At 44.8% G+C, this 20434-nt stretch overlaps 1 protein-coding gene across 3 annotated transcripts in view; it reads left to right on the top strand.

Moving 5' to 3' along the window:
• Positions 1–20434, top strand: part of LRP4 (LDL receptor related protein 4) — a 75382-nt gene that overhangs the window by 50306 nt on the left and 4642 nt on the right. For 2 of the 3 annotated variants that reach the window (XM_084519511.1, XM_084519513.1), the window contains exons 9-37: positions 2072–2197; positions 2677–2811; positions 2976–3101; positions 4128–4358; positions 4665–4821; positions 5161–5378; positions 5707–5883; positions 6485–6610; positions 7318–7526; positions 8100–8181; positions 8830–8935; positions 9842–10043; positions 10386–10575; positions 10823–10954; positions 11612–11752; positions 12457–12543; positions 12753–12924; positions 13008–13170; positions 13416–13641; positions 15001–15304; positions 15642–15860; positions 16009–16143; positions 16316–16424; positions 16742–16886; positions 17403–17516; positions 17819–17942; positions 18602–18669; positions 19186–19273; positions 19809–19950. In XM_084519511.1, the coding sequence (XP_084375637.1) occupies positions 2072–2197; positions 2677–2811; positions 2976–3101; positions 4128–4358; positions 4665–4821; positions 5161–5378; positions 5707–5883; positions 6485–6610; positions 7318–7526; positions 8100–8181; positions 8830–8935; positions 9842–10043; positions 10386–10575; positions 10823–10954; positions 11612–11752; positions 12457–12543; positions 12753–12924; positions 13008–13170; positions 13416–13641; positions 15001–15304; positions 15642–15860; positions 16009–16143; positions 16316–16424; positions 16742–16886; positions 17403–17516; positions 17819–17942; positions 18602–18669; positions 19186–19273; positions 19809–19950 (4454 nt within the window). The remainder of the gene's footprint in view (positions 1–2071; positions 2198–2676; positions 2812–2975; positions 3102–4127; positions 4359–4664; positions 4822–5160; positions 5379–5706; positions 5884–6484; positions 6611–7317; positions 7527–8099; positions 8182–8829; positions 8936–9841; positions 10044–10385; positions 10576–10822; positions 10955–11611; positions 11753–12456; positions 12544–12752; positions 12925–13007; positions 13171–13415; positions 13642–15000; positions 15305–15641; positions 15861–16008; positions 16144–16315; positions 16425–16741; positions 16887–17402; positions 17517–17818; positions 17943–18601; positions 18670–19185; positions 19274–19808; positions 19951–20434) is intronic. The other variant, XM_084519512.1, reaches the window with a different exon arrangement.

Genomic DNA, 20434 nt, shown 5'->3' with positions numbered 1-20434 from the left:
TATCCTGCCCATACTCTATGAATTACAACAAAGCTCTGAGACACTTCCATTCAAACCTGGAAGCATTAATGAAGTTCAAAGTTCCTACTCTTGTCAAATGGACTGAGTCTGGCTCGTTCCTTCTAGGTAATTCTGGGTAGCTTTCATGTTGCCTTATGAAGCTGCCAAGCACTTTTAACAGGAGATCGTATCAAAAAGGGCATTTTGTAAAAGTGAAGAATAAAGCTTTTGTTTTAGAGGGTTAAGAGTACCAGCCTCACCGTGCCTTAGACATTTTCTAGGCAGTCTCTTGCTATTTCTTGTAATCATTTCCCCTAGAGCTATTCTTCTATATGATGGATATGGAAAAGAAGAGGGTTTTAACAGACCTCTGTATTGTGGTAAGATTCAGGAAATAACTAGAATCTTCTATTTTTCTTAATTTTTTCAGGTTGTTTGTAGCCCTCATAGAGGAATAGTATATACTGGTCTGTGAATTTGTCACAGTGAGAAGAGCCCAACTATGTATACTGACCTATTTAGATCAGAGTATTTCAAAAACTGTGTTTAGAGTGACAAAAAGGACTTTTAAAACTGCAGCCCTTGTTTGGGCTTGTTGAGGAGAGGGCAGTGTGTGTCGTACAGGTATAGATGAGCTCAGAGGACCTGGAGCTATTGCTCTAGATAAGTCAGCTGGCATGAGTAGCATTGTGCAGGAGGTGGTGGTGATCCTGGAAAAAGCAATTGTGCTTAGACAAACCGGTAAACCCATTGCCTTATCTTGATAACCAAGATATTTAAACAAATACTGAAAGAACTGTTGCAGCCCAGAAGCCAAATCAAACTTCCAGAGCCACTGAACTTCAACCTCCCCACTCCAAACGAAACCCGAGATGGTAGAGTACGACTGTTGTCACCACAAGGTTGGTTGTGCAGTTCTGCATTAGGTCTACAGTGATAGTCGTCAGGTAAAAATTAACTGAGGGGTTCTAGTCCCAGCAGAAGTACTGGCTCATCTAATGAGAAATAGTGCACTGTCTTGATGTCTTTAGCAAGTTAAAAACCTGTGTCAGTTCTTGGATTTATATTTTTATTGGCTATAGGGAGAAAATTCCTAGAACACTAGGAGATCAGCTGATGTAAGAATCTTTGTCTTCATTATGACAAATGCAGTCCAAGTTTTGGAATCCTTTATAAAAAGTATTTCTGTTCTCTGAGAAGTGAATCCGTATGTGATTTGTTTTTATGTTCCCGGTTGGTGTGTCTGTTAGTTCTTATTTGTACTTGATAATCTCACAACTACCCTTTTCAACTCTGCTTGCAGGCAGTCTGCCAATCTAATTGTTTCTTTGCTGATAACTGTATTGTCCTGTTACACTCCTAGGATTATCAGAGGGTGATGGTTTGGAAACCACTGACAAAGTCAGCTTGAGAGGTATAAGAAATAAGAGGCAACAGGACAGTGCTGTTATTGACAAAGACACAATTAGATTGGCAGAGTCCCTACAAATAGCATTACTTTACTTACAAGAATTTTGTAGAGCCTTCCTGCCAACAGCACAAGTTGAAGTGTGTAGCTCGTGTGAAATCCTGTTGCCTGAGCTCAGATTTCAGTGATGCATGTAAATCTCATTCCAAGTCCGTCACAGTGCAGTTAGGGCTGGACAAGACGCCCATTCCTAGGCAGGCTTAAGATCCATAGCCGTGCTGGGGTGGCATCTCAGATGATTAAAGTGAAGAACTGACTCCACTCTGACACATGCTGAGGAGGGTTGTGGAATCTGGAACCAAAGGGAATTAAGCCAGGACCTTGAAGTCGTTCTGAGAGTGATTAAATAGCAGAGCTTCCCAATATAGCAGCATTGGACTCGGTCTGGAGGAGAGCTCACAGGCCTCTGAATCAGCATGAAGATATTTGGAGCAGTAAGGAGTGGAAGATGAGCTGAATTCAAGGAAAGAGGAAGTAATGGATTTGTGTTCATATATAAAGATTGTAACAAATCTTAGAAAGTGTTCTGTGTCCTTTTCTCTACCATGACTGTTGTTGAATCAGTAAGCTCTGGTGTTTACTTTCTCCTTCCTCTTATTGCAGGGACGCCTCAGTGTGCCCCAGACCAGTTCCTCTGTGGGAACGGGCGTTGTATTGGACAGAGGAAGCTGTGCAATGGAGCAAATGATTGTGGAGATGGTAGTGATGAGAGCCCACATCAAAACTGCCGTAAGTCAATAACAGACTCCAAGACAAGTCTTAAATATAAATGGAGGCACTGTGTGTGGGAGTCTGTCTGGTGTTGCTGAAGGATGCGTGCAAGGAAGAAAGCCTGGGTTGTGTTAATGGGAGAGTGGGTGGGTTGAAGACTGAGGAAAATGACCTTTGTGGTTTTGCCAATTGCATGGTGTGGAGAGGGAATAATGGGGAGAAGATTATGCTTTCAGGTATCAAAGTTTGTCTGCAGAGATAGTGAATCCCAAACCATATTATTCTGAGCTTCGTTGTCCAGGCCTTGGGAAGGGCTGATACCCATTGGTTGTGGCCTGCAGGGGAGAGTTCTGACTGAAAAGAGGCAGCTTCCAGCACAGTTTGTCTTCCCTGTGTTGCTTAGCCTATTCTAAAGTGTGGCTGCTGCCTAACTGCTGAGGACACAAGCAGCTGCCTTGCGGTTTCAGCTTAGTTGTCTTCATGCATTACTTTTGCAGGTCCACGAACGGGGGAGGAGAACTGTAATGTCAACAACGGTGGCTGTGCTCAGAAGTGCCAGATGGCACGAGGGATGGTGCAGTGCACCTGCCATACAGGTTACAGGCTCCTGGAAGATGGACGATCGTGCCAAGGTGGGTTTTTGGAGCAGTAGCCTCCTCCCTGCTGCTTTGATGTGCTTGGAGTTGATGGCTACGATAGGTTGCAAATCAGAGCATGAAAGCAGAAGCAACCTGTCAGTGAGGTTGCCTGGCTTGTTGATGATATAATGGTAATTTTCTCCCTTTGTAACATGCAGATGTGAATGAATGTGCTGAAGAAGGTTACTGCAGCCAAGGCTGTACCAACAGTGAAGGAGGCTTCCAGTGCTGGTGTGAGCAAGGCTACGAGCTGCGACCTGACAAACGTAGCTGCAAAGCTCTAGGTAAAGAGGAATTCAACCTTACACTGGTGCATGTGTGTTGATACATACATGTTCTCATAACTTTGTCTCTGATGCTTTGTTGGCAGCATTATGCTGTTCACTGAGCCAATGTGTGACACAAGGAAGTACCTGGATTTTTATTAGATATGCCTAGGTTGTCAGTGAAAACGTGTGGAAACTGTGATTTTGACTATGGAGAGATATTTTGGTATTTTCTTTCCTTGCCAGTAGGACAGCCTTTGTCTGCTTTTTGTAGTTTCTTGTCATTCCTGGTGACCCAGACCCTGGGACAAAACTAGTATCGTGTCTCTGTTTAGGAAGCGTCTCAATCCTTCCTTGTCAGTGAAGTTGCATCACATGTCCTTGCTCTGGTTTAACCTTTGATGCTGGTCACCAGTTCTGAATGTCGTGAGTGGCTGCTCTATGGACATCTGTTTCTAAGGGCATACATACATTTGTAGAACTTAACTTCTCAGCTCCCCTAATGTAGGAAATGAGGAATTAAGAGTTCCGTTACGTAAATTAGGAATATTATTAGGAATTCCCCTAATGAAATCCACAAAGAACTTCAATTCTTTTTTCAGCAAAAGTATCTACCGAGTTTATATCTAGCTGAGGCATACTTTAACTATGTCATGTTTTGCTGTGACAGTAGGCTGTGGTAGAAGGTGTGGTACAGCATGTGTGTTTATATGGCTGGGAGGTGGATATAGGCAAAGGAAACTATAACCTTGCTGCCAAGTGCGTGCCTAGTGGTATGGCTTCAGAGGCTGAGGTGAGGTGAGCTCAGATGGAGCCTGGAATGATCACATCTTGATAAATAAATGTTTGCCAAGAGCTTTAAAACTGCCAGATTTTGAGTTAAGTTTGTGTATTGTGGTTATGGAAACAGCTCTTTGAGGTGTTTTGCACTTGGGCGTTGATTTCTTCTTGCTGGTACTTCAAAACAACGTAGTGGAACTTAGAGCAAATGGTAGGCAGGACCCTGTCAGAGTACTCTAATGCTGTCTTCCCATCTATCCTCAGGGCCAGAGCCAGTGCTGCTCTTTGCCAACCGAATTGATATCCGACAAGTGTTGCCTCATCGCTCAGAGTATACGCTGCTCCTGAACAACTTGGAAAATGCCATTGCCCTTGACTTCCACCACAGCAAGGAGCTGGTGTTCTGGTCTGATGTCACTCTGGATCGCATAATGAGGGCCAATCTGAACGGTAGCAATGTGGAAGAAGTGGTTTCCACAGGGCTGGAGAGCCCAGGTGCGTCACCACAAAAAAGACAAAGGTCTGGGCGCTATCTGTGGTGTGAGAATAGGGATGGGTGAGTGGAGAAAAGTGGGTACCCAGAGTTCAAAATGGAGTGCATCTCCCTGAGCAAGGGGACGGATGGGTTGGATGGAATTGGGTGTGAGATGATTGTGTCCCTGGTATTCATCTCATCTGACAGGGTAGAAGACAGGAGGACTGAACAGGGACTTCCCTGAGGCTAAGAGGGAAAGGGAACTATTTGTCCGAGCAGAGCCTGCTCCTGGTTTCACTCTGTGCTTAATTCTCCCCTGGAGATAGGTGGACTTGCTATTGACTGGATCCATGACAAACTATACTGGACAGATTCTGGGACATCTCGAATTGAAGTAGCAAATTTGGATGGCACTCACAGGAAGGTGCTTTTGTGGCAGAACCTGGAGAAGCCCCGAGCGATTGCCCTTCATCCTATGGAGGGGTGAGTGAGAACTTTAGACCTCAGAGAGCTTTCTGTGCAAGTGCTTCTGTGTGGACAATAAAAACCCTATCCTTGGTCACTAAGGCTGCCTTTGTACTCGAGCCCTTTATTTGATAGCAACAGTTTGGGAAACCTTGAGGTGCTGAGGGCTTTCAGAGCCTTAGTCCTATTCTGGAGCCTCCAGATTTCGACATCTGGCTGTTGCTTCTTCCGTGGCTGTGGCCCAGGTCTCATGTTTGTGGTCCCAGGATCGATAGTGTTTTGCCCTGATAGGAAGTGATGCTGTGTGCATTACGTGGGACATGAGTTTTCTAACCTGTTTCTCCTTGCCTCCTCCAGCACTATCTACTGGACTGACTGGGGCAACACTCCCCGCATCGAGTATTCCAACATGGATGGCTCTAATCGGCGCATCATTGCGGACACGCACCTCTTCTGGCCCAACGGACTGACCATCGACTATGCAGGGCATCGGATGTACTGGGTGGATGCCAAGCACCATGTCATCGAGAGGGCTGACCTCGACGGGCGGAACAGGAAAGCTGTTATTAGCCAAGGTAAATAACGGGGCTGGGTACAGGGAATGCTCTCTGTGGTAAAGAAGAGTAGTAGAATGTTAACCTGAGTTTCAGAGCCACCTGCTTGTAGGTGAATTCTGTTGTCTGTTGTGTTTTTACCATGGGATGAATTTTGTCACTGCTGTGAGATGGGCTCTGCTATCTGGACATTAATGGACAGGAAGTTTCTGTCATGTTAGTTTAAGGTGGATTTGAACAGGTTGACTGTGGAAATGCCTATGGGGTGGTGCTAAGAGTTCCCTTGCCTCTGTGCTTGCCTGACTCCTGTTGAGAATAATTAAATCCCTTTATTGGACATCCATTACAGGCCTCCCACACCCGTTTGCTATCACCGTGTTTGAGGACAGTTTGTACTGGACAGACTGGCACACCAAAAGCATCAATAGTGCCAACAAATTCACAGGCAAGAACCAGGAGATCATCCGGAATAAACTCCACTTCCCTATGGACATCCACACGCTGCATCCTCAGCGCCAGCCAGCAGGTAACTGCAGAGGGAGTAGAGACCTATTAGAGCCTCTGGAAGATCTGCTGCCACCCATCCTGTAAAGCAGGGAGACGGCAAGCCTGAACCCAGGACATTGACACATCCTCCACTTCTGGCCAGAGCTGCCACCGCACCTGCTTCATCCAGCAGTTCAGTTTAGGTCCCCCAGTAGCAGACAGAGCTAAGCGTTACCTCAGCTCCCCCTGCTGACACTTGGGAGTGGATGCTTGCCAGTGAGAAATAAGTCGTGGTTCGTGTACTAAGAACAACTGGGGGGAAGAAGGGGATGGGAGGGAAGTGCAGGAATCATAAGTGGGCACTAGTAATGACCAACACCTCCCTTATTCTTTTTAAATTACTGTAATCTGCTTGGCAAGTGGATTGATTTAAAAGCTTTTTTTTTTTTTTTTTTTTTTATCAGATCAACCCCTACAAGTGGAGTTACTGCTTTAGTTTATTGTCTTATCTACACAGAAGTTCATTGAGAATAAGTCGAGTTATGTTATCCGTGTGAGACTTTGTATCTTGGCTGGTATTTTTCCTCTTTTCTTTTACTCTTTGCTTTATGTGTGGTTGTCTTTGTCTTTGGCTACTTGAGCAGGGAGAAACCGTTGTGGGGCCAACAATGGGGGCTGTACGCATCTCTGCCTGCCGAGCAGCAAGGATTACACCTGTGCCTGCCCCACTGGCTTCCGCAAGACCAGCAGCCATGCCTGTGCCCAGAGTAAGTGAGGTGGGACCACAGCCTGTGTGCCCAGATGTTTGTTGGGTGGCAGAGGGTTGGAGATGGGAGTAAGCAGCAGAAGTTGCTTCCAAGGGGATGCAGCTGGATGGACTCAGTAGTATTAAGGGCCCTGCTGCAGAATACCTCACCTTCTTGATGCATTCCCCTGTTCTGCATTCGCACTTCCCTTGATAGGCTGGATGGGTGGGGATGCAGAGAAGTTCCATCCTTCAGTCGTTAATCCAGTGTTGCTATTGGTGCCGTGCTGTCTGTCGCAGCTGACTGTTTCCCTAGAGCTCCTATAGCTGTGTCAGTGATGAACAAAAAATTCAGCTTTGCTGACTGCCAGAGTTTCTGTTAGTTTGCAGCCAGATGGGAGAATCAGGCCAACTGTTGTCCTAGATTCTCGAGAGATGGCATAGTTATTTGATTTGGAGAGATGTCTGTGCCATTCTTTGAAGAATGTGGTTGAATTTATTCGTTTTGCGTAGGTTACCCTCAGGAGACAGCTCTCTACTGCTATGCTTCTCCCTGCTCCCAATCCCCAATAAAGTGATATTTTTTGCTACCGATAAAATCCTGGGCTGTGACCTGCCAGTGATAGATGATGTAAGGTTAAGTTTGGATATAGCAGGGAATTGTCTGTGTCTATCACTGTGTTGTTGAACTTAGAGAAATTAAAAGAAGACCTTTCGACCTTTGATCAGGTCTTGACAAGTTCCTGCTTTTTGCCCGAAGGATGGACATCCGTCGGATCAGCTTTGACACAGATGACCTGTCAGATGATGTCATCCCCCTTGCTGATGTGCGCAGCGCTGTGGCTCTGGACTGGGACTCCAAGGATGACTATGTCTACTGGACAGATGTTAGCACTGACTCAATCAGCCGAGCAAAATGGGATGGATCAAGCCAGGAGGTACAGTGTTAACTATGTGTGGAGACCATCTAGCCAGGAGACTCTTGGAATATCAGTTTTGAATCTACTGGGATCTACTGGCTTCCTAAGGAGCTGTAGTTCATGTTGTATTTAATGTTCATTGAGGCCCTAAGATCACTTAACACTTCATACACAAGTATGGTATATGTTCCCGTTTTTCTGGAAGACCTTGAAGTGGGACACAAAGCACGTTGATTTACTAGCTCTGTTGTAGCCCTAAAATCTGAAAGGAAAAAGTATTAATTCTTCCAGTGATGTACTACATTAATAACAAGAGCCACAGTCCTTGGGACTTGCATGTGCCCTTAATGAGGAGAACAGAGTTCAAGATTTTGGAATAGTATTTTAAACAGACAATGAAAAATAGGTGTTTCTTCAAATGTAAGAGTTATTTGAACTTGTAAGCCCTTAGTGCTCTCATATGGCATTGTTCTCTTTGTGCTTTTGCCTTTTGAGAGTTACGTTGTTTGAGAATGAGTAGTGCATTGGGCCAGTGCTTTTTCTCTAAGGTCTAATCACATTAATGATTTTTTTATTTTTCTTTTTGTTTAGGTCGTGGTGGATACCAGCCTGGAAAGTCCAGCTGGACTGGCAATTGACTGGGTTACCAACAAACTATACTGGACTGATGCAGGTATGGGATTCCTCTGCTTTACATAGGCTTAAACCTTCCTTATTAGTAATGAAAAGTGAATAATAGCTGGGTAGTTCTAACTCATCCCCAAGTTTGTCTGTTTCTGTCTAGCAAAAAAAAAAAAAAAAAAAAAGCACTTGAGATGAAACTCACTTTAACAAAGTGGGAGCTGAGGTGGTATCTTTAGTTTAATTCTCTTTGCAGTGTCCCCAGTGCTAATTCTGTAGAAAGGTTTATAGCAGAAATCAAGCGCCACTGTTGTCTTGCTGCAGAGCTTGTGGTTGTGTATGTTCACATATCTTCCAGCAGCGTATCTTGGGGTGCAGCAGGTAGAATTTGGGGGTTGTTCCCTGCCAGAGAGTCATAGTTCAGAGAGATGTAAGAAAGATGATTCCTTTCCAGCTGTTCTCTCGTGCCTCTGTAGAGGTCTTGGGAGCTTATAAAAGTGCAAGAGACTCTGCACCAGTCACAGCCCTGAAGTGGCATGAGAGATCTAATGGAGGATGATACTTTGAGCCACGTTACCTATTTTCTAGGTATGAAGAGAGATGGAGAGAAAGGAATAAAGCATTACTACATGGATGTTTCTTGTGTTACTTATTGTGATTCCAGAAGTGCGTGTCTAATTCTTTCTCTCAATATTTGTAGGAACAGATCGGATAGAGGTCTCCAACACAGATGGGACCATGAGGACTGTTCTGATCTGGGAGAACCTAGACAGACCTAGAGATATCGTGGTGGACCCTGTTGGAGGGTGAGAGACAATTTCTTCTGGCATGACGTGGGAATTCTTCTGTCTCTAAAGTTGTTCGGGTGCTTTGTTGTTGTGCAAATATCTCTCCCTGGTGCCTTTGTTCTATGTCCTGCCGAAGTCTGAAATTAGAGACCTGATTTGGATGATACCAATAATATCCAAACAGGATAAGCAGGGGTAACTACCTGTCATGCTGTAGAGCTTTTGCAGGAACTGGCTGCTGTTTTCATTTGTTTATCTTTGGGACCTAATGACTAGAGATCTGTTACAGAAATGTTGTGAATGAGATCTTTTCTGTTTGTTTTATACCTATGTTAAATTTCTATTCAAACTCTCTGCTTATCAACCAGAGTTGAATCAGAAGGATTTCCTCAGGTAGATTAGTGCTGATCTTAAGCAAGATGTAATGCTAGTGATCTCTTGGCTTCAAAGCATTGCCTCAGTGGGAATATTGAGGGATCAACTACACCACAGAAAGCAAACCTGAGTAGAATAACAGAAACAAATAGTTTTAATTAGGGATTTTGCTTCTGAATTACAAGACTGTGGAGCTAGGGATTGGATGGATAGAAAGAAGAGTACTGTTCTTTCCTTGAGTGGATTACTGGAAGACCATTTCAGCAAGAGTATAAAGGACTAGTGGTGGAGACTGGTAAATAACTGGTTATTTATTAGACCTTGAACTTTCTCCTCCATGTGTTAATAAGGCCAGTACATGGACAATGGAGAGGATATCAATTTGAGTATGATTTTAGGCACAATACAGAAACCCAAGGCTAGTCTAATACTGTGCCCTGTTGGCTTCTGAAGGCACCAGGCTCTTTTGTGTCTCACTACAGGCACTACCTGGCTGTGAAAGCAGTAGAGGAGTGCAGGCATTTACTTCTGTCTTGGCCTTGTGTTCAGGTTCATGTACTGGACTGACTGGGGAGCCAACCCAAAAATTGAGCGTGCTGGTATGGATGCCTCAAACCGCTTGGTGATCATTTCTTCCAACCTGACATGGCCTAATGGCTTGGCCATTGACTATGAGTCACAACGCTTGTACTGGGCAGATGCAGGCATGAAGACCATTGAGTACGCCAGCCTGGATGGTAGCAACAGGAAGGTAAGGAGGTTGTCTTTAAGGAGAAAATTTTGGAGCCTGAGGTGCAAGTCCTAGAGCACCAAGTGCGAAGAGGCCCTGCCCCTCTTTCCAGTTGAAAGTGAAATAACCAAATCAAGACATGCTAAGCTGCTTTCACTGGGATAGAAGAGCTCCCTTTCAGTTACAAACTGTGTATGAGGAAGCCTCTGTTTGAGGGTTCATGTTGCCTCATCACTCTCCTCATGCTGTGACTCTATATTATAATGTTGAGAGAGGGGGCAAGGGGAGCCATTAGTGACATCTTAGTAATGTTTTTCTTAGTAATGTTTTTTCTGGGGGGGGTGCTGGGGGTGATCTGACCAGGTGCTGATTGGGAGCAATCTGCCTCACCCCTTCGGACTTACTCTTTATGGCGAGAGAATCTACTGGACAGACTGGCAAGCCAAAAGCATCCAGAGCGCAGATAGAAGGACTGGGCAGGCTCGTGAAACACTGCAGGACAATCTGGAGAATCTCATGGATATTCATGTTTTCCACCGGCACAGGCCACAAGGTACAGAGTTCATCCAAAGCCACGTGAAGAAGAGAGCTTGCTCAGGCTCTGCTGTGTGGCACAGCTCTCCAGCAAGGAGCTGGCCTGTCTGTCAACCCTCAGTGCCTTAAGTCTGGATGGAATATGAGAGCATGAAAATAACCCTGGGCTTGACATTTAAGGGCATTCTAGAATACATTTCTATAGCTATTCTACTCTGTTTGTTCTCATTCTACTGGCTTATGGATTCACATCATCTTTCCTGTAGTGCGTACACCATGTGAAGTTAACAATGGAGGCTGCAGTCACCTATGCCTTCTGGCACCTCTTCCAAAAGGTTACAGCTGTACCTGTCCTACTGGCATCAATCTGCAGTCCGATGGCAAGACCTGCTCTCATGGTGAGTCCCCTCTGCAGGATCTTCATTGTAACTGGACCATAACTACATTCCGCTCCCACCTTGTTACAGAACAAAATTCACTTCATGCACTTACCTGCTTTACCCCCCTTGAAAAGCCCATTTGCTGCCTGTACTTACACTGTGAGAGGGAAACACTGAAAAAAGCTGTCAGTAACTGGATTGATGCAGAAAAAATTGTACTTGAAATTGCACTGGCCTAACTAAACTGGCTCTCACATTTTCCTCATGCTTTTGCTCTAACTTAATTTTAACTACAAGGTGCTATATCCTTTAGTAGATCTGTACTCACTCCTTCTATTGACTCTTTTTTGAGGATTGTGGAAGGCTCTTGGCTTCAGGCCAAGGTACGTTCATTTGGACATCTTAACAGGAAAGCCAACTCCTGATTCCTGTTCCCCACATGGTACCAGAAGTAACTCTTCCATGAGTGCACTCATTTTCAACTTGGAAATACTGAGTGATGTGGAATGATTCTTTAAAGCTCTTGTGCCCCAACTCCCCATAAGCAGAGATCTGTCTCAGACTTCACCTTTTCCACTGAAGTGGGTTTTGGCTCCAGAATGCTCAATAAATCAGGCCTTGCAGTTGGCTGGACTTGTTTCTCACTGATACCTGTCTGCTTTCAACTTTCTGCAGGAATGACCAGCTTTCTGATCTTTGCCAGAAGGACTGACATCCGTATGGTCTCTCTGGATATTCCCTACTTTGCAGATGTCGTTGTCTCAGTCAATGTCACCATGAAAAACACCATTGCAATTGGAGTGGATCCTCGTGAAGGTATGAACTTCATAGTGTATCAAACTGCCTGTTTGAGAGGCAATAAGTGACTTCAGTATCTAAATGTCTGAATAAAGACCTGGGTGCAGATTTCACTGTTGTAGATTGTGAATTTGGGTAGATTTTTTTTTCTAGTATATGCTGCAAATGTTCCTTTCACATCAGGAAAGGAATACCTACATGAGAACAGACAGCCCCAGCTAAGTGGCCAAAGCTGCATGCTATACAGGGAGAGGTTCCTGTCCATTTTGGATTTAAGAAAGCTTTCCTCCTGCTGAATTGTGTTACAGCAGTAGAGCTGAGGCTTTGTCTATTGGCTTATACTAAAATCTGGTGCTGTGCTTGATGTAAACCTACTGCTGTGTAGTAAGGTAGATGATATGATTGCTGTCCTCAGGGACATTGCTAGAAATAAGATGTGGGATTCTACTACTAGCTGATAATGCGTTATATGTTCTCTGACCTTGTGTGTAGGTCACTGTTAGAACAGCAGAGAACTCCCCAGAGCCAGTGCTACCACACCTTTTGGGAAGAACTGGAACAAGATAATTTGTATTGTTCTATTGCTCTAGCTGAACAGTCTTGTGCTGCTGCTATTCCTGTGCAGTCAGATCAGTCTTGAATGGCCTAGCTGGTAGTCAGAGACCTGGATCTGATTGTTAAGGGTTTCGGTGATTTATTTTAATTTCTCTTCTTCCACCCAGGAAAGGTTTACTGGTCAGACAGCACACTGCGAAAGATCAGCCGGGCTGCCCTTGATGGCTCCAAATTTGAAGATATCATCACCACAGGTAAGAGTGATTTTGTCCAGGGGTCCTCTTGTGCAGTGTGGAAAAAAAGAGATTCTCTGATCTCCCGGTGGAATAATCTTTAAATTTTTGGTGGAAGGGCAGGCAAAGCATAAAGCAACTCCCCGATGAGTTGCAAAAAGGCAATATTGGAAGCTTCTGAGTAAGCTGAGAGGATGAGCAGTGACTGATACACCTTAGTGTTTTCTCAGGTCTGTTGACTACGGATGGGCTGGCCGTGGATGCTATTGGCAGGAAGATATATTGGACAGATACAGGAACAAACCGTATTGAAGTGGGCAACCTTGATGGCTCCATGAGGAAAGTCTTGGTCTGGCAGAATCTGGACAGCCCACGGGCAATAGCCTTATACCACGAGATGGGGTTAGTGTTGTCAAGAGGGTTATCTAGGTGTTGGAACACAGCTTCTGACATCTATTTCCATAATACTTACTGCTTTTCTCTAGGTATATGTACTGGACAGACTGGGGCGAGAATGCCAAGCTGGAACGCTCTGGAATGGATGGCTCAGGACGTGTGGTGTTGATCAGCAACAACCTGGGCTGGCCTAATGGACTGGCAGTGGATAAGGCTGGGTCCCAGCTGCTCTGGGCTGACGCACACACTGAGGTCTGTTTCTGTTCTTTAGTATGGTTTGTCACTGGGTCTTTAGTAGATCCTGGAGGCTATTTTGAAGCTCTTGAACAAGCTATTGTAAGAACAAGGGGAACATAAGTTTTTCCAAGAGCTTGGGCTGTGTGGAGGGTGGACTTGAATAACATCACTTAGGCTCTGGTTCCCACTTGATATAGTCGCTGTTACCAAGAGGGTCAGTGTGTTGAGTGTTCTGCTGATGTGATTGCTTCTTTCTTCAGCGTATTGAGGCTGCAGATCTCAATGGTGCTAACCGCCGCACCCTGCTGTCCCCAGTGCAACACCCCTATGGCCTGACTTTGCTGGACTCTTACATCTATTGGACTGACTGGCAAACTCGCAGCATTCACAGGGCTGACAAGGATACTGGTGCCAATGTCATCTTGGTGAGGGCAAACCTGCCTGGCCTCATGGACATACAGGCTGTTGACAGGGCACGGCCCCTGGGTGAGTTGCTAGGCTGCTCCCAAATGAGTGTGTCTGCTTGTGGTGATTAGGAGAACCCTTGGGTCATTGAAAGTAGTCCTTTGAAAAAAAATGAGTGATAGAAATAGAGCACCAGAATCAGCTTTTCTTCTTCCCTCTTGTGTATCTTTTTTTATAATTTCCCCTGTTCATCCAGCTCCATAGGCCTGTTATTTGTTTTTTACTGCATGCCTGTTGACCGTTCACTTCATTTCCTTCACTGGATTGCACTGACAGCCTCATTATCACATGCATCAGAGCCATTTTCTTAGGAAGACTGAATGAGTCATGCAATATTAGACTTCACCTGAGTCTTCTGGCAATGGACAGTCTTGTTTTTTTTTTTTGTAATCTCCAAAAGGCAATCATTCCTCTTAAGTTTGTTGCTGAAACCTTATTTCAAGTTCCAGTCATTTTTTGCCCAACTACTGCATGCTTCATCTTCCCACTTGCCACTTTGCTCTACAAATCTGTGCTTTGTTAGCAACTCTTAATATATCATCCGTTCTGTGCCAGAGTGGAATTCCTTATGTTACCTTTTGGGGATCCTATACAACCTCATCTTGTCTCCTTGCTCTTCAGTGTGAGTTGCTTTGTGTTGTCCCTTCATACTGGGGAAATTCCACTGAAATGTACTTCTACAAAAAACTCTGTGCTGCTTCTCTGTCGCTACTAACAGTAGAGCATTGCTCTTGACAGTACAACTTAACAGTATAACCTGAAGCTAGAACTCTAGCCATCATATCCCTCTTACATTCCCTCCACTCCCTGCACCTTAAGGGCTTATCCCCTCCTAATAAATGTATGCTGGCTTTTCAATAAAGAAAAAGAGTCGGAACTGAAGATATGACCCTAATATGTCAGACACTTACAGCAGGCTTCTCTGATGCCTTTGTTTATTTGCCACTGTGTGCAGCTAACTTGAAACAGAAGCTTCTTTGTCAGCCTGGCCTCTGGTGCATTGTCACGCTGCTTCCCCACAGGGTGGGATCTTTAAGTCAGCATTATTTTTTTGCAGCTATAATAAATCTAAGCTGCAGTTCTGTGAATCTATCAGCATTTGTATGATCCTTTTTCCATGGGAAAACTGATCAGCAAGGAATAAAGGTCAGGATTTTGCTCCTGTGCTCCCCGCTACTTCTGTGCCTTTCTGTTCTCCTTGCCCAACCATTCATTTTGGAGGGAGGCAATCTCTGTATGCAGGGCCGTAGATTCCCAGTAAGGCTACAGTTAGGATGAACTCAGCTGCTAGCAAGTTGTGCGTGTGTGTAGACTTTAAAATAAAGCTTTGTTCTCTGGGACCACATTGATCCTTAAAATGTGCTTTGTCTACTTCTAAAGGCTTTAATAAATGTGGATTTCGTAATGGTGGCTGCTCCCACCTTTGCTTGCCTCACCCCACTGGCTTTTCCTGTGCCTGCCCCACTGGCATCCAGCTGAAGCGAGATGAGCAGACGTGTGACTCTTCTCCAGAGACCTACCTACTCTTCTCTAGCCGTGCTTCCATCCGTCGTATCTCACTGGACACCAGTGACCATACAGATGTGCACATCCCTGTTCCCGAGCTGAACAACGTCATTTCTCTGGACTATGACAGTGTGGATGGCAAGATTTACTACACAGATGTTTTTCTTGATGTCATCAGGTGGGTGCCAGTGATCTGCTTGGCCAGTGCCCAGGTCACCCAGCTGTGTGTGCTCTGTGCCACAGTGAGCTGTGTGGAGTGCCCCAGGAAGTTGGGGAAACCATGAGATGCTGTCAATACACCACTATTCATGCCTTGTCTGTGGCCTGCAGCATCATGTGGTTTGCTGAAGTAAATGCTAAAGGTGTCCTTAACCGGCTGGAGATTATGGGGAGAAAAGAGATTTGGGAGGCAGCAGTATGAAGTAATCCTGTCGGTGGAGGGACCTTCTTGTGTGATCCCTGTCAGGAGCTACCCATTCCTCACTGCCATTTGTTACTGATTTTTTTTTTTCCAGGCGATCTGATCTGAATGGCAGCAACATGGAAACTGTTATTGGTCAGGGTCTGAAGACTACAGATGGCCTGGCAGTGGACTGGGTCGCGAGGAACCTCTACTGGACAGACACAGGACGCAATACTGTAGAAGTAGCTAGGCTGGATGGCAGCTCCAGGAAAGTGCTGATCAATAACAGCCTGGATGAGCCCCGAGCTATTGCTGTCTTTCCCAAGAAGGGGTAGGTTGGGCAGATAGTTGGGAGAAGCAAACTACAGACCACATGAGCCTTTCTGAAAACAAATAACGCAGTTTACTGAAACTTCTAGCTGAATAAGGCTGAATAAAATGTTCTTTTTTTTTCTTGCATTTGCCTCTTATCTCATTAGGTACCTCTTCTGGACAGATTGGGGTCACATTGCTAAAATTGAACGGGCAAACTTGGATGGCTCTGAACGTAAAATCCTGATCAACACAGACCTAGGGTGGCCGAACGGATTGACCTTGGATTATGACACAAGGAGGTCAGTGAAATGATTTCTTGCACCTGTATAGAATTAAAGGATATATTAAATTTTCTTTAACTGTTTTAGCTTAGTTTCAGGAAGTGTTTTGATTGGTCCAGTCCATCTTGGCTAGCAAATGACTAGAAAGTAAAGAGGGATTGGAAGCTCACCTCTTTCCCTGTTCCTCCAGGATTTACTGGGTGGATGCACATCTTGATCGCATAGAGAGTTGTGATCTCAATGGGAAGCTACGACAAGTGTTGGTCAGCCAGGTGTCACATCCCTTTGCTCTGACCCAGGTAAGAAGATTTACCCCCACATACCTTTCTCCCTGCTGAGCTGTTTGGACAGTGGAGCTTGGGGACAGGCAATTATTATAGTCCGGGGGAAATCAAAATAGATATGGGGTAGTACTTCTGTGGAGTTAACAAAGGAAGTTTGTCTGAACTTCTCTGGGGTGTACACAGTCTTTTTCTTTATGACAAGAAGGGGTTGAAAAGGCCTTTCTCTGGGGCCTTCTGACACTGGGACATGTTTTTGATGGGTATCCTGCGTCTATGTGGCTAAACATGCTAATGGCTGTGAGTTTTTTCCTTCTTGCTATCTCCCTGAGCAGCAGGACAGATGGATATACTGGACTGACTGGCAAACCAAATCTATCCAGAGGGTGGACAAATACTCTGGACGGAACAAAGAGACAGTCCTGGCCAATGTTGAGGGGCTAATGGATATCATTGTAGTTTCCCCTCAAAGACAAACAGGTAAATAGGAGGGCCTGCTCTCAGGCAAATGTTAATTGGAGTCAAAAGGAAATCTAGAACATTGTGCTACTATAGATGTCAGGTGAGGTTGACATCCTTCCTTGGATGCAAACTTAATGCGTCTTCCCTGGGCACGTTCTTTGTCTGCCTGTGACATTTCAGCCAAGAACATCTTGACTGTGTTCTCTTACAGCTTTGATCAGCAAATGTCACTGTCTGTATTATTCATCTGACATTGTGTTAAAACAGAATGTGAGCTTGTTTTTTTATCTGTGCAGCTGTGTTGACTGGGCTACTGTCTACTGATTTCCAGTGCCTTTGTTTCAAGGCTATCCTAATCTTACCAACATCTGGCTATTGTCATCACTTTCTTAGCAGTCAGATATAGGGCATGTACCAGAGAATAGTAATTTGCTGAATTTCTAGGAAGTAGCTCTGGCTGAGCAAGAAAAAAAAGATTGTTGCGCTCCTACCTGGCCATCTGCAACAGATTTAAAAATTGCTTGTTCCTTCCAGGTACTAATGCTTGTGGAGTGAACAATGGAGGCTGCACTCACCTCTGCTTTGCCAGGGCTTCTGACTTTGTCTGTGCCTGTCCAGATGAACCAGATGGGCGGCCCTGTTCTACTGGTGAGTTTTGTGAGCATCACTTGGGTAGTAGCTTCTATGTGTGAGCCACTGCCACTACTTACATGTTGAGCGTTCATTTATCTATGGCAACCGGAGCATCCTGAAGCTCTCTAGTGCAAAAAGTTTGCAAAGTCTTGTACTTGGAAGTAAGACAACTGTGAGCAGAACTTTCTTCCGTCCTTTCTGCTTGACAGGCTGGGTTTGGGATGGCAATCACATTTCAGAAGCTATCTATAGCTTACCAGACTTGTTCATCTGTCTCACAAAGTTGGGGTCGTCTTTATTTTTCTTTGTCGTTCTAGTTCCTGGTGTGGTGCCCCCTGGTCCTGAAACCACCAGAGTAAGTGAGAAAAGTCAGACACCACCTGGCAGAATGGGTACCTCAACAGCCAAACCTCTCACATCTCTGGAAGCAGTGGAAGGAAAGTAAGTACTATTGTTCTGTTGTAGTTGGGGTTTGAAAGTCACCATTTGTGCGAGATGCAACATACAAGCTTTCTCTGGCTGTCATCATCCAAATACACATCTCCTTAGCCAAAAGGGGCTATTCCAGCTCCAGACTTTACAGACATAAAGACATAACGAAGTGTTAAATTCCTCCTGAGCCCACGTTGCTCCTTTTGATTTATTTTTCAACTCCTGATTTTAAGAACTTAATTTTGAGAAGAGACAGGAATTTGTTGCTCTAGTTCACTCCAATGCATCACACCTGACAGACAACTGAGGAAGTGGTTTTGCTGGGTAATATATGGCTGTAAATATACAAGGCAAACTTTTGGCTTTGTTGGATACAATCTATTGGACAGAAAAATCTCTGTGCTGACTCTAGGAAGTTTTTTCTTTTTCTTCAGCACTGTGATTTTTGCTTCAGCACTGACACTGAAAATGTTGTGATCTAGTGAAATACACATATGAGGTCCTCTCTCCTCTGGATGCGGGAGGGTACTAGAGAGGAGAATGGAGGGCTCCTGTTGTTGAGTTGGAAATGGAAGGGATTTCAGTGCTAGCCTGTTCCATCCTGTCTTTTGATACTTTTGGTATTACTTTCAGTAACAGGATACTAACTGAGTCCTTTTGTCATTCAGCTGCTCCGACAAAGATGCTATACGAGGCTTGTGTACCCATGCCAATGAGGCAGTGTTGGCAACAGTGGGTGAGTTCCCTTTCTTTGCTCTTAAACTTGATCCTTAATTCCTCAAATGCTTTCTGAGCAAAATGTATCTGAAAATGAATAACAGTCATACGCATACATTAGCCTATATGGGGACTTTTCCAAACGCCACTTTGTTGTGAAGAATACTGTTGTTTTCTTTCATCTCCTACTTCATCCACTGGGCTCTCTCCTTTAATGTTACCCCGCTTCACCATCCTCTTTGTGTTTAGTGGAGGATGGTTGGTTAGGTTAATGGTTTCTCACTACATGAATAATCTGTTAGCAAGGAGGTCTAACTCATCTTTATCCAGCCCCATTACAAAGATCGTGATGCTCCTGGTTTGCTGGGGCCTAGGTGGGAGGAATGGATTTGTTAATATGTCAAATAAAACCCTTTGCTAAACCTCTGTGTGTTGACGTTTTACTTCACGTACTTCTGTATTTTGTTACTGAGGTCAGAATTATCCAGTGGAAGTTAAGGAAAGTGTATAATGTACCCTTGCTGTTCTCTTTCAGGAGAAGGACTGCACGTTAGCTACATTATTGGGGGCCTTCTCAGCATCTTGTTTATTTTGCTGCTTATTGCTGCTTTCATTATATATAGGTAAGTGATCTTTTCCCCTTCTCCTGGACCATAGTAAAATCTAGCCTGTTTAAGAGCAGAAACCTCCTGAGTAACACTTTGTAAATGCCAATGAAGAAAGACAATCCCTTTGTTTTCATTTGTAAGCAGTGTCTGATGATTGTATTAGCCAGATCAGTACTGTTCCTTTGAAGTGTTGGGCGTGCACATATTTTTGCAGCAGTATTGGCTAAATTTTCTGCAGTGAGCTTAGGAGTTATGGACGGGGATGTGAGGTGATTTGTATCTCAGTACATGTGTGGGCCTGTGTGTGCTCTGCCAGGTAGCTTCTCTGATTATTGCCAGTATAGCTTTAGTGGTTACATGGCAGAGCCTTGCTGCACTGGTAGCTAGTGAGTAGAGTATACTGGTAGCTGAAGAGCCTGGTGAAACCAGTGTTCCCCCTCTCTTTGAGGGGCAGTGAAGATTGCTGGAGCTTTCCGTTCACTGAACACTCAGGAGCTTCAGATCCTGGCGGAAGGGCTCTTTCTCTTTTCTAACAGCTCTCTTCCTCTAGGCATAATAAGTCCAAGTTCACAGACCCTGGCCTGGGGAACCTAACCTACAGCAATCCTTCGTATCGGACATCTACCCAGGAAGTGAAGATTGAAGCGATTCCCAAGCCAACAATGTACAACCAGTTGTGCTATAAGAAAGAGGTAAGAGCTGCTACTAAGGATATGGAAGACGAGTTCAAGCTGCTGTTAAGTATTACAGGGCTTCACGTGTGAAAATGTTGCAGCTCTGTCAGCATTTACCCTTTAGGACATTGGAGGACAGCTTCAGTAAATTTCTCAGGCTCCTCCAAGCAGCAGCATTTCTTCCCTAGTGAGCTGTAGTGAATTGGGCCTGTCTTTAGCTCTGTGCTTCTTCTCCACTCCCACAGTGTCTTATATTTCATTTGCATTGGATGTTGGCTGCTGAAGTACAGGAGACAAAGGGAATTGTCTTCCCTGGGCACAGTCCTGGTTGGTGACTGTTGCCCCAGGGCTGCTTTGGGCAGTCACCAGGGAAACAAGGAAGGCAGAAAGAATTTGGTAACAAGAACGTGGCTCCTGGCTGTGCACTGCATGGAAGGGGTGGGTGGGGTAGGGCGAGAACTGGAGCTCTTACTAAACGTGGCACTTGAAAGGCCCTCTAGAG

This window comes from Aythya ferina, assembly GCF_964211825.1.
Source record: "Aythya ferina genome assembly, chromosome: 5".
NCBI classification, from domain to species: Eukaryota; Metazoa; Chordata; class Aves; order Anseriformes; family Anatidae; genus Aythya; species Aythya ferina.
The sequence above is the reverse complement of the archived record's forward strand: the minus strand, read 5'-3'. Positions and strand labels throughout refer to the sequence as shown.